Source organism: Corvus hawaiiensis, chromosome 9 (assembly GCF_020740725.1).
Source record: "Corvus hawaiiensis isolate bCorHaw1 chromosome 9, bCorHaw1.pri.cur, whole genome shotgun sequence".
Lineage (NCBI taxonomy): Eukaryota > Metazoa > Chordata > Aves > Passeriformes > Corvidae > Corvus > Corvus hawaiiensis.
In genome coordinates, this window is record NC_063221.1 from 27,810,120 (window position 1) to 27,823,478 (window position 13,359).

Genomic DNA, 13,359 nt, shown 5'->3' on the forward strand with positions numbered 1-13,359 from the left:
TTACAAATAAAAATAGAACTTTCTATCTTCTCTGCAGTTGTCTAGGTTTTTCTGTTGCTTTCTGGTAAAAGCACATTTTTTTGTCCTGTCTCAAGATCAAGCCCTATATCCCCAGAAAGGGAAAATACAAGAAGCTGCTGCTAAGACCCCATTCTGCATGTTTATTTTGTCTTCCTCTCCACCAGAAGCCATCTGGATGTTGCTTTGAAATAGATGGATATGGATAAAGTTATCAGAAGGGATTAGTGTGATTAGAAAGACATTAATCCTGTCAAGAAGTAATGGTCAAGTATTAACCACAAACAGTTGTTCCTAGAATGATGTTTGTTTTCATTCATCCTGTTCTCTCCCTCCCATTCTCATTTCGTAATTGCATGCCATGGAAAAGACCTTCCTAAGCAAGTTCTCCCAGTGAGGCTGGGAAGTGCCTCTAACAGCTACATTAGAGATGATTATATTACAGCTGAGCATCATGAAAGGGAAGTGCTGGCTTCACTAATGATGCTTGATCATGCAGGCAGGCTGTCGTTCACCTTTTTGTCAAGGTCAGTGCCTTCAAGTCTCAACATGATAATAATGTACATTTCCATAGCACAGGCCATTTAATCATCTCAAAATGCTTTACCAGTGGAACCTCCTCCCATGCAGGAAGGCAGTATCTCCATTTTATAGACAAGGAAACAGAGAAATTAAGGCACTTTTAAATAAAGGCAAACCACTTACAGTGAAAAAAAAAAAGATCTGCCTAAGAGATCTCTGTACTGCAGTGAACCATCACACTTCTCATCTGTGCCCAGCTATCTGTGCTTTCAGAAGAGTCTGCTTCTCTTCCATGGAGGCACCATTTTCAGAGTAACGTTTGCAACAGAGAAAATAAAACTCTCTACAGTAATGAAAGAAAGAAAGTAATGAAACTTTCTCTGGCTCTTTTTATAGTTTAATGCTCGATTTGTTCTTAGTCTCTAGTGTAGTTCAAATTATTTCAGCACTGAGAAAGTGGGATGAGAATGACTTTTTCTTTTCAGGATATCCTTTTGCTTTCTTCTAATATGAAAAACACCTACAGAGCAAGACACTGCCGTGGCTGCAGCAGAGAAAGGACAGTGGTAGTGGTGGGAAGATCACAGCCCAGCCCTGTCTCTGCTTCACTGTAGCACATGGTCTGCCCTTCCTGACAGAGATTGTTACAGTAGTTTTGCAGACTGCTGGTGTACTTCAGGCTTCTGCTGATCTGAACACAACTAAGGGGCCGTCTTGGTCACTGTGGTCAGTGGAATGATCCCCAATGTCATGTATTATTAAAAATTTCATAGTATCCCAGCCTGATTTTCAAATGAGTTGAGACATCTAGAATCTTCGTGAAGGTCCAGGGGGCTACTAAGGTTCATCTCCTGTGCAAATCAAGTAATAGAAAACAGCTTTTTTAAAGTTTAGATATCTTAATAAAAATGAAATCGTGCCTAAGCTCAAAAAAGCCCAAATGCAGAAAGTGGTAGCTGTACTACAAACAGGACTGCTGCAGCAGTTTCTGTATGGTTGGATTACCAGCTGTAAATAGCACTTGAAATGTGAATTCACTTTTCAGAGCCTCAGTATGTAGCTATTTTACTAAACACAGTGGAAGCCCAAAGGTGTCAGGCATGATGGAAAATCTGGCTCTTGATCTTCAAGCAACAAAAACATGTTAGAAGATCTTGCTGTGTGCAATACACTGTTTGCAGTGATTGTGTTTAATTCCACAGCTAAGGTGCTAGGAAAGAAACCAATCTACATTTCTAATACATCATAACATGCATAATTTTGAGATTTTGTTTCTTAAATTGCTTTATAAAATAGTAAGATTTTTATTTTTTACCCAAAATGTTGATATCTCCTTTATCATCCAACACTTGTGACTCTTAATGACAAATTGACATACACAGCAAAAATCCTGCCAGGAATTCACATAATGCATTTAATTTTCTCTTTCTTGTGCAGTAGGAAATCTGCTTTTATGGACTAATGTAAACAAGGCAGGACTTTGTACAGCACACTGTGAAGGCTGATGTCCAGTGGCTGCTCTGTCACCTGCGTATGTGAGGTTACTGTGATACATGAGTGCTGGAAGGGAAGAACAGCAACCTTTGGTCACTGACTGATAAAGGAGATTGCAGTGTAGCTCATGCAGAATTCAGGCTGGCTTGTTGACTTCAGCTGTTGTGATATAAAAAAAGAGTTTCCTAAATTCAAAGGTCAGAATGCAAACAAACCCAAATTATCTATTAAATATGGATGTGCAGCTTCACGTAGTGGAAGGAGCCAAGAACCCTATTAATACTTGGTATTTTCTTTTCTGTCAGTTCTTTCAAGCATTTTTAGATTAAGGAAAAAGCAAAAGGATTTGAAACACAAATTTGGATTATAAACAAATGTCAGATTTATTCAACTGGTTTTTGTCTAAGGAAACAGAGGGAATCCAGCCAGCCCCTCAAGCTCCACATGTCATTCCCATTCCTTTGTGAGACACTAAGTATTTTAGAGCTCTCAGAGGACTACAGAAAAATTCTATCAGGTTGCAAACCGTTCATACCCCATTTGTAATCTCTTCAGTGCTTTCTACACCCATTCACTCTGTGGCCACAGATTCCTCTTGCACATCACTAGATCCCTACTGACACTCACTAAATTATTGGTACTGAGTTGGTCCAGTTTTGTCATTATGATGTGTAATTGCAACATGTCATTTTTCACTGAAACGGTCTGGACCTCTGGGTTGCACAAACAAAACAAAACACTAGAAAACAGTATTGGATCTGACCATTAGACCTACTGTTCCTAAACACAGCTAAGAACTTTGATAATGTTCCAGATGATAATGTGGAGAAACTTCTGAATATGTCTGAGACATGAAGGAGGGATAAAAATTTTCCTCTACAAGCTGAAGCATCTCAAATGAGGACTTTTTGGGGTAATCCGACACCAGTTCTGCAATATAATAGCAATAAGGAGAACTGAAAATAGTATAATGGTATCAAGTGAGATTGCTTTCTGACTGGTTCGTCTTACCCTTGGGTAATCCTTCTCTTTCAGTTTCATCCAAGTAGTTTTGCTTTTCACTCTGAAAATAAATATATTTATTCCCTCTAGTCATCTCCTTAAAACTCACTTCTCTACACTTTCTCCACAATACAGACTTGAGATGATATATCCTAGGAAAGGGCTAACAGCTTGTTCTCACTGGGGTGAAATGTACTTTTATTATTATTTACATTACAGTGATACACATTACAGGTAGTGCAGAAATGGGGCTCTATACACACTTTATGTTATCATTCAGGTACCCCACAGATTTCCCCATACTAACCCAGCAGAAGGTTTACCCTCCTCTGTTGGGGAAGACCTGTTCCTCAGTGCCGACATTTTTCCATCACAGGTGAAACAGAGGGGAAAGTCCAGAGTCCAATAATGTGAAGAAAAAAAGCCCTGTGTTTCCAAAGCAATTTCATTCTATGGGAAGATGCATCTGCCTTGGTACTTTATGAAACATTTTTCTGAGCACGCTCTTCAGAGACCCAGAGGCAGCGTTTTGCAGCTGCTCAGCACATCACTAGATAATACAGTACATAAATTTGATTGCAGTGGATTACAGAACCATAGAATTGTTTAGGTTGAAAAAGACCTCTAAGATCATCAAGCCCAACTGTTCCTTATTGCGGCTGGGCTGGGGACTGTGGCTCAGACCCAGGAAGCCGGGACCGACCCCGAGAGGGTGTCCCGCAAGGGAGTCTTCCAGAGGTCTACGGCGTTCCCTCAGCCGCCGGGGTGCCTTCGCAGAAAGGTGCCTGTCTCAGCAGGCTGTCAGCTCTCTAGGCATTTCAGCGAGAGTGATTTTCAGCTCTTGTTCTGTGAGGCAAACCCCAGGCTGGACCGGGAGGAGAGAGACGAGAGGCTCGTTTAGCAGCTCCGCGTGAGGCAGCTTTATTAGTCCGCACCCCAGGAAGGGGAGGCTAGGGACGAGCTCTCCGAACTCAAAGGGGGAGAAGGGTAGATCTTATAGGGATACAAGGGTGGGTATGAGAGAGTGGAAGCCAATGGGTTGCAAAGAATCTGCACAGAGTCTCCCAGAGGATCATGGTTCTTGTTTTCTCTCACCCTCACCAGGAAGTGCTGCCTTTTCCAAGGGGATCTTGCTGGGGGGTTATGCAATCTCCTTATCTCAGCAGGCCTCTCTCCAGGGCAGGGGCTGGGCATGCCCCACAGTTCCTTGCCCCGGCACTGCCAAGTCCCACTAAACCATGTCCCCAAGTGCCACATCTACTTGTCTTTCAAATACAACCCAGTCTGGCAGCAGCGCAAGGGTAAGAACAGAGTGGATGGTATTTGGGTGAATGGTTTAATTAATACATAGCAGAAAAGGCCAAGCCAAAACTGACCAGAACCTTATGTTATCCACCCTTTCCCATTTAGTCTTCAGGTAAATTATGTGTCAAGACAACATGGAAAATACCTCTTGGTACCAGGGATGTATTAGAAGAAACAGTACTGCACAAATTCTCATTCACATAAAACCAGCATTATTGAGCTAATTAATTTTGGCTGCCCTCTTTATTTAAATATAATCATAAATAGAAAAAAAAATTTCATAGCCTTTTAGACATCTGTTTTCCTTCCGAATGGATATTATACTGATCAGACAGTGGTTTATAATCATGATAAAAGGTTTAGATTGCCAATTGCAGTACAGGTCTTGGAGATTTTGGGTCAAACTTTTCATCTCTAACAAGTGGTGAGCTTAAGTAGTAAAACACTCAAACAATCTCCAGTGTGTGGTTTATTGCCAGCTTCATCTACAGCTGAGAGCAAACAAACAGTGCCCAACACAACCTACCCAGGCCAATGGTCTGTCCCACAGCCTTGTTTTAACTCCCAGAGAATAAATATGCTGTTGCTGCGAGGTACTCTGGGGATGTGTGCACAGCCACTGAAGCCATGCATGGCTGTGCCCTTGCTCTGAGCTGCCAGGGCAGGGATGGGAGCCCTGCAGCCACATACGTCCTTCGCAGGAACTTGGGTGCAAAGCCGCGCTAATGCGGTTGTGCTGCTTCCAGCACCAGCCAGCACCATCTGACACCAGCCAGAACCAGCCAGCACCATCTGACACCAGCCAGCACCAGCCAGCACCATCTGACACCAGCCAGCACCATCTGACACCAGCCAGCACCAACCAGCACCATCTGACACCAGCCAGCCCGATCTGACACCAGCCAGCACCAACCAGCACCATCTGACACCAGCCAGCACCATCCGACACCAACCGGCAGCATCCAGCACCATCCGACACCAACCGGCACCATCCAACACCATCCAGCACCATCCGACACCAGCCAGCACCATCCAGCACCAGCCAGCCCGATCCGACACCATCCAGCCTCATCCGGCCCAAGGCTGCCCAGCTGGGATGGCAGCATAAGGGACTGCCCAGCTGCCTGCACCCACAGCATCTCCTCTTGCACACCTTACACCACTGTGAACTCTTCAGGGGTAATTAAGGAGTTCTGAAAGGCAACATTTGCTATGGCTCAGTACAGCTGAACAATGACAGAATTCCACTAGGACACAATGAGCAATATTTGTCATTGGTGGGATGTTGAAATGCCAGCATGTTCCCCAAATCAGAGAAAAAAAAATATGGGGAAAAGGGTACTAAAAAGAGTAGTTTCTAATTAAGTACTAGGCTTTAAGAGCACGAGTAAGAATCACCAACTTGGGAATGTGAGCAGAAGGATGAAGGATTACCAGAACTGATGGCATTATGGACAGGAATCCCCTTAAAGAAAGACAATACTATATTTAGAATATTGTATCTAATTCATCAACAAAACCACAATAGTAACTAATATTTATTACTACCCCCCAAATGGGCCTTCAAATAAATAAAAAAAATTTATTAGCATACACTTGTTTGTACCAGGCACAACACACTCTCTGGAACAAGCTTTGTAATTTAAAAAATACAGGTCAAATCAGTTCTTTAGTTTTGCCTATAAAGAGAATAATATTTCTTTAACAAGATCTGCTCATGGAAAAGAATCAAATCCCTGCTACTCAGTATTTCTTAAGCACCTAGAAAATGGTTGGTGGCAAATACAAAATATAATAATCTTCCTAAGCTTAAAAAACGAAACTGCTTTTTCCAAAGGGAATATTCGCTGGGGTAACCAGCCTGTTACAACAGCTGAACCATTCAAGTCTGCCCTCACAATTCTTTCCCAGAAGCACTCTCACTGCTTACTGCTAATCACAGCCTTAGAAAACTCAGACCTATAGCTCTTTGCTGATAAAAGCTTAATCATATAAACAAGGAGGGTGCTGGAATAAAGGATGCAACTTTATCTTACATATCTAGGTAGACATATAGGACAAAGAGAACTGGGGAGGTTCAGCTGGTACAAACCTGTGTAGCTCTGGATTTAGCCTGCTTTTCTGAACAACCAAAGCTCATGCAGTCAAACACTGCGTGTGTGAGAGCCCGTACTAATAACACGTTAATTCAGAAAGAGTTATGTTCCTGTAAGGTCTGTAAAACTTTACATATACAGGAGAGAAAGAATGTGTGGACTTCTAGAATTAACTTGAAAAAGAACCAGGGGCTGCGAGCCCTGCCTCTTTTCCAGCCTTCCTCACAGGTCTGCAGCACACACATTTTGCAGCTCATCTTAGGTGCATGTGGTGGCCCTGCCTGCCCACAGCAAAGCAGTGCTGGGAGCCAGACCTCCTCCTCCCCTGTGGGCTCACCAGCACCTCTGCATTTTGAACAGAAAGGGAGAGTTGCATTTCTGTTCTGGGGAAAATGCCAGTGTGGCTCCTTGGCCTACTGGAAGGAATCCATGCCAAACAGCAGCATTAGAAATGCCTCAGCAGTGGGAAATTTTTCCATATTATTACAGTCCAGTATTATTCTTCAAAACTATGAAATGATGACAGATCAGGTTTCGGTACCAGCCTCCACAAGAAGCTTAACTCAATGCATTCATGCTTACTGAAAATCAAGTTTGGCCCACTGAGAACTGATCAGTACAAAGCTGGTAACATGAGCTGAAGATGTTGGGGCAGGGAATGGGCACAAGGACAAGGATGCTCTGAAGGAAGGTGACAGTGCATGAGTTGTGGCACAGTACCCACCAGCATGGCCTGCGCTGGAGCTGGCACAGACAGGAGCAGGTCAGAGGGTTTATATTGTCTTTAGCAAATGTGAGAAGATATTAAGAGGAAAGTTGTGTTTTTGTTCCTTTCCCAGTCTTTTGTGTCGTGCAGAGCACAAAGACATTGACATCACATTTGATTACTTCAAGCATTTAAGAAGTTGAGAAACTCGAGTGATGCACAGGTATCTCTGCCAATCAATTTGTCATGGAAGCAGGTGAAGGAATCCCGTATGTGTGTGTGTCTGTGGAAGTTTATAATTAACCACAGTGAAAGAAAATGGAAGGTTTATTACTTTCTGGGTAGGTAGTGGCACCGGCAATCCCCGGGATGCAGGAACCCGGGCAGTGGCACCGGCAATCCCCGGGATGAAGGAACCCGGGCAGTGGCACCGGCAATCCCTGGGATGCAGGAACCCGGGCAATGGTACCGGCAATCGCCGGGATGCAGGAACCCGGGCAGTGGCACCGGCAATCGCCGGGATGCGGGGTTTCCCGGGCAGTGGTACCGGCAATCCCCGGGATGCGGGGAAGGATCGGGCGCGGAGAGCGAGGCGCCGTTCCTCGGGATCCCAGCAGAGTCGCCTGGTGGCCGCAGGGTGCATTACAGTTATCACAACCCGAACCTCCGGCCGCGCCGGGAATGCCGGAGGGGCAAGGAAAGGGGGTTTAACAAACCTGAGCAGCGGGATCTGCCTGAAGGGTTTGATAAACAGCACTCTCAGGGCAGGACGCATGGCAAACTGTGTGCGTGCCTGCTGGAAAACCTGAGATGTGTTGAAGGTTGAAACATTTTGCGCATAAGGAAGAAAATACACTATTTGCATTGCCCCTGTCAAATGAGCATCGAAGCCTCTGTCCCAAAGAGAAATCGGGGAACTTCAGATCTTCTGCAGCTGATCTTTCAGGCTCGGTGAGAACATCTCCTTGTCCAGCTGCAGTAAGAGCTTGGCCAGTGTCTAAATGTGTAACTACGAATTCAGATTTGGCTCCTATTCTCTCTGAGCTCTGTTAATATTTTAGTTCCCAGGTTTAACAGCAGTATCCTGTGTTTATACATAAAGTAAGAAGTGTACATCTAGTAACTACAGGGTCTAAAATTTGATCTTCTAAGACTCCAGTATTGAGTATCCCTTAGGCAGACATGAACTGTCAGACTATTTGTCTCAGGTTTTTTTCTTTATCTTGTTAACAGAAGTGTTGTGTGGGTACCTGTTCTCACAGCTGAGAAAAACAAACTCTACACACAGGGGTTACTAATAGGTATGAGCAGGGCTAAGCCTCAGGCAGAGGATGGGTGCAATAAATATATACTTTTTTAGAAGTTGTTTTATGATGCTATGAAGCTTTATGTTTATGTAACCAGATAACTGAAGTAATATCAATCCCCACCCTTAATGAAGGTCCATGCCATAACAAAAACAAAAGCTCGTGCAGGGCTCAAACTGACAGACTCGTGGGTGGTGTTTGCCTTTCCAAGATTTTCCTGTCTGTGGGAAAAGAAAAAGTAAGACCACAGGTGACAGGAGACATGGGAAACAGGTACAGGAGCTCTGGGATAGAGCAATTCCAGGAGCAGGACAAAGTACAGGAAAACAAGAAACTGTACATCAAAGAAACAGTCTCCTGTTGTTTGACAGATTTCCTCTGCGTCCAAGGAACTTTTAAAATAAACACCATTCAGGGATACCTGACTATCATAATTTCCTCATTCCCAGTGGATACAATCTACAAAGCTCCTGTTTTAACTCTCAAAAAATAAGGTCAAGAGGGGGAGTAAAAATTTTCAGCCATTTCTGTTTAATGCTGGATTTGTGCTAGTGGTCTGTAAGTGCAAGATTTTCTAGTCCATTGTCAATCTTCTGACCCATGCAGTTGCCACTTTTTTACTTCTGCCACAACCCTTTAAAATAAGCTCTGGACTTGGAAACAGAGTAGTTTGCACTAAGTCCCTCTTTTAATCTTCCTTTCTCACCTTTCGTTTTCTTTACAAGTAATTTCTTTACTTCTGTGTTCAAAGAAAAACTTGTATTAATTTCAACTAGGAGAGCAATATTTAGAATTCTTTTTATGGTGCTGTGCTCCTGGCTTTTGTAAAGAATAATAGAGAGTAATTGAAAAGATAATTTAAATGCCATTGCTCTGGCAGGACAGGCTGAGGATATTCCAAATGCACAAAGAAATGTAGTTTAAATGTGCATGCAGATTGGTAAAAATACAGAGTACTGGTTTACTGATTTTATGAAATGCATGTGTGGAAAATACTGTGCTTGTTATAAAAAAACCCTAAAAGACAACCAGCCAAAAAAGCCCAAACTGTACAAGAATGTCATTATATCTGGAGTGTTTTTTTCTTGCAAACCCTGCCATTTTAGTTTGTAATAGCAGGCACTGCTAGTTTGTTATACAGGGACATGGACTCACACTGTCTTGCAAGGAGAATTTAACCTCTTTGAAAGTTTGTAAAGTTTCTTCTCTTTCCTCCTCAGAGGACACAGTGCAGCTGCTGTGACAGTGAGGCTCAGAGGTGTCACTTCTCCAGGCAACTTAGAGCCATCACAGGTTGTGCCAGAGCAGTTCTTTCCTACCGTGCTGCTGTGCTTCCTAACATCTCTAAATATACAAGAGGATATAAAGAACTACACATTTTAGGGAAGGACATGTAAATCTGCTCCAACCCTTTTCTGTCCTCCTTACTATGCCACTTCCTCATGTAAGACTCTTGTTTTCTTTGGAAGACTCTCACCTCTCAAAAAATGTTTTGGCTTGGTGTTTTCTAGATGCATGGGCCAGGACTAAGCGTGAGTCCATGGTCATAAAACCAGTTTCGGTCCCAAAGCACCATGACTCAGCTTTGTTCTGTGAAAAACCATGAGAAGGCAGATATAAGGGTAGGTGATTTAAAAATACAATTAGGGCTGTTAATCATGTTCATTTTTGGCAACTCTTAGTGATCTGAAGACTAGAAACTTGCTTTTTTCTCAAAGTGGAAGATGAAGTCTTGGTGTATGTATTAGGTTCCAGAAGTGGAACGAGATATTGCAGTAATTTTTTCTCAGCTCTGGTAAAGTTAGCTTTGTTACTTTCCATCTCTTTAAATAACCTCTCAGCCTTGGGCACATGAGGGAGTTTTTGGCCATCCAACTGGTGTGTTTTTGTGACTGCAGTCAGTGGGAAGACAGTCAAACTTAGAGAAAAGCCTGCCCTAAGTTACATCCTCCCACAGCAAAGGCAGCTACCATGCACCAGTCAGTGCCAGCATCGAGATCATGAATTCTGCTACCAATAAAATGCCACCACCAAATGTCCTACCTTTAATATACTAAGAAATAATTTTCACTTCCAGCTATATATTATTAGCTCACTGGAGACACAGGCTTTTTTCAATATTCATCATACTACAGCACACTCAAAATGCAGGACACTGAATTAACTGTGCTTTTTCATCTTATTTGTATAGTGTATTATTTCAATTGTTTAGATTTAAGGCAGGCTTTTTGATAAGGTGGGTTATTTATTCCATATATTTAACTTCTAAGTAGCTTGAAGGAAAAAGTGCTCCCATTACAAGGGAAAAAGAAAAATAATTCAAAAAACCCAACACATTAATTTTAAAGCAAGTAATACCTGTATGAGGTATGGCAGAAATGATCCTATCAATTAAAAAACATGTTCATGGCTCCACTAAAATTATGAATGTACAGCAGGCAGTGATGCCTCTGGTACTGCCACTTACTTCAGTCACAACTAAAACAGTGTGATGACAAATCTCATTTAAGAAACTTCAAAAGTTATTGGAGAAATCATTGTCTTCACTTACCTTGAGACAACCAGAGGGAGAATCAGCATTTTCAGCATCCTCATCAATAACTCACCAGGAAACTGGAAGTAACTAATTTCCTGGAAATACATGGAGAGATGCTTATTATTTTGAGCTAAAGACAGACTCTCTTCACGAGTGCTGCTAGAGCTGTGGATCAGATAACATTGCTAAAATCTGCACCTTTGGTGCAAAGATAAGGCGGCAAAGATTGCAGGCTTTAAAAGATAATTTTAAAATTAATTAGATTACATAATGCATTCTTATTCAATAAACACACTGCATTGTTCATTCCTTTACAAAGGCAGACAAAACTGAAATGTGCCATCTCTTGGAACTACTGTTAACCAGTTGCCCTGAATAATCTCTCCATTCTGCATTTTGTGTGTTTTCCTGACATGTTTGAAGCTATGGTTTGGACACAAACAATGTTCAGACAGACAGTGGTTTGCAGTAGCAGAACACAAAATTGGTTTAATTTAGTTGCATTTACTGAATGCCATATTTTTAAACTGAGATTTCTATTTTGTGCTCAACAGTGCATTTATTAATGCATGTTGCTGTCTGATTGATACAGCAGAAATGAGCACCAGCAAAGAGCTTAGTTGATGTATGCTGGGAGAGAATTCCCCAAGTGACTTCAGTAACATGTTCTGCTAATGATGGGAAATCTAAAATGTATTAATATGAAACACCATTGGTGTAACATAAACACCTGCACCCCTGTGCATCTGATGCTGAAAAATATTCCTGGTGCTTTCTTTAACTATATGTGTTCCAAAATAGTATAAAATCCTATTTCATTACCAGTTTCTGCAGGCCTATATTAAATGCTACGTTTCATGTAGCTTAAATGTCCATTATTATCATCCATACCTCCAACATTCTAATGTGCTCCTGCTACGCTTGCCAGGTGTCTGAGAGACCAGAACCCTTTGCTAATCTATTGTTTGAGAATATGTGAAAAGACCCAAAGAACAATGTAGATTGACAAACAGATTAAATCAAACAATCTTAGCAAACACATACACACGACTTTTACCTTCAAAAGCGCACCCTGAAGTTCCCCAAATTACATATGTCTTTTGTTATGTAAGTCTGGCATTTCCTCTGCAGGGACACACTGCGAGCCACTCTTACCTGCTGGGAGAGTCGCCTCGTCCGCAGGAAGAATCCCAGGAGGCAGCCGATGGTGACGGACAACACTGAGAGGATGAGCAAACCATTCCTTTTACAAACATCCTTGATCCGAGCGAGGATTGCATCCAGGGCCACCGCCATGCTGTCCTCCCTGCTCTTTGGAGAAGAATCAGCATCCCATGGGGAGAGAATTCACTCGCTTCTCTTGTTCGGGTGCACAGATCTGGCTCTGTATAGATCAGATCAAAGCACTTCCAGTTCTGCTTAGCTGACCTGCAAGGTCACCCCTCTGCCAATAGCCACCAAGCAAGCAGCTGGCATTATTGTTCCAAATTAATACCAACAATCCTATTATCAACTACATCATTAAGAGCCTGGAAGAAGATTAGGGGGCTCTGGAAAATTAGAACAGAATGCAGTAGTATTTCTAAAACAAGACTAGTTCAAAACAAAGTGACACTCCTGGGGGAAAGGTGATGCATTCTTCAGCCTCCCCAGTTTGGGGTCTGGATACCCAAACCTATAAAGGGAACCCTGCAAGTCAGCATTCAAACAGGGAACAGAGCAATTTTCCCAAAGGGCAGAGCAGGTAACATTTTGAACAGGACTATCACAGCAGGGCAAGCTAGGTGAAACTGGACTTCATTAATTAAAGCAGGCTTGGGTTTTTTGTTTTCATTGCCAAAAAAAAAAAAAAAGGCTGAATGAGCAGCATGAGAGACATGCATCAAACAGGAAATAGCCACAGAGTGCAACACGCAGGGACACCTTCTGTCATTTGGCATTTATTATCTTGCAAGTGAAATGATTTCACTTTTCTTCCAACCACTATGTTGATTAGAGTAGGGCCAATTTACTTTCAGAGGATTATCAGACTAAGCCACAGGGATTGCTTTCCTTTCCTTTGCTGTGTTCGCATTCAATCCCAACGCTGATTTTTATGCTAGTGAGTGTCTGATAAAAATACACCACCATAATCATTTGCATGCCATGCATTCTTACAAAAGCATTTCTGTAGTTTCTGGGATATTCTAAAACTATTCAATGTTTTTATGGAAAATATTCCATACAGTACAACAAGGTTGTGTTTTTACACTGTTACATTTTATGCCGTGATAAAGTTATTTGTTGTTACATGCTCACGCATGAGTGGAAAAAAAAACCTCGGGAGAGATTAAACTGTTCTTTTTGGGGGCAGGATCTCAATCCTGTGTAGTC

At 42.3% G+C, this 13,359-nt stretch overlaps 1 protein-coding gene across 2 annotated transcripts in view; it reads right to left on the reverse strand.

The window, feature by feature from the left end:
* Positions 1 to 12,808, reverse strand: part of SLC1A7 (solute carrier family 1 member 7) — a 51,378-nt gene extending 38,570 nt beyond the window's left edge. For both annotated transcript variants that reach the window (XM_048312201.1, XM_048312200.1), the window contains exons 1-2: positions 12,142 to 12,808; positions 11,002 to 11,081 (exon numbers count right to left, since the gene is read on the reverse strand). In XM_048312201.1, the coding sequence (XP_048168158.1) occupies positions 11,002 to 11,081; positions 12,142 to 12,282 (221 nt within the window). In that variant the 5' untranslated portion in view covers positions 12,283 to 12,808. The remainder of the gene's footprint in view (positions 1 to 11,001; positions 11,082 to 12,141) is intronic.
* Positions 12,809 to 13,359: the final 551 nt, after the last annotated feature.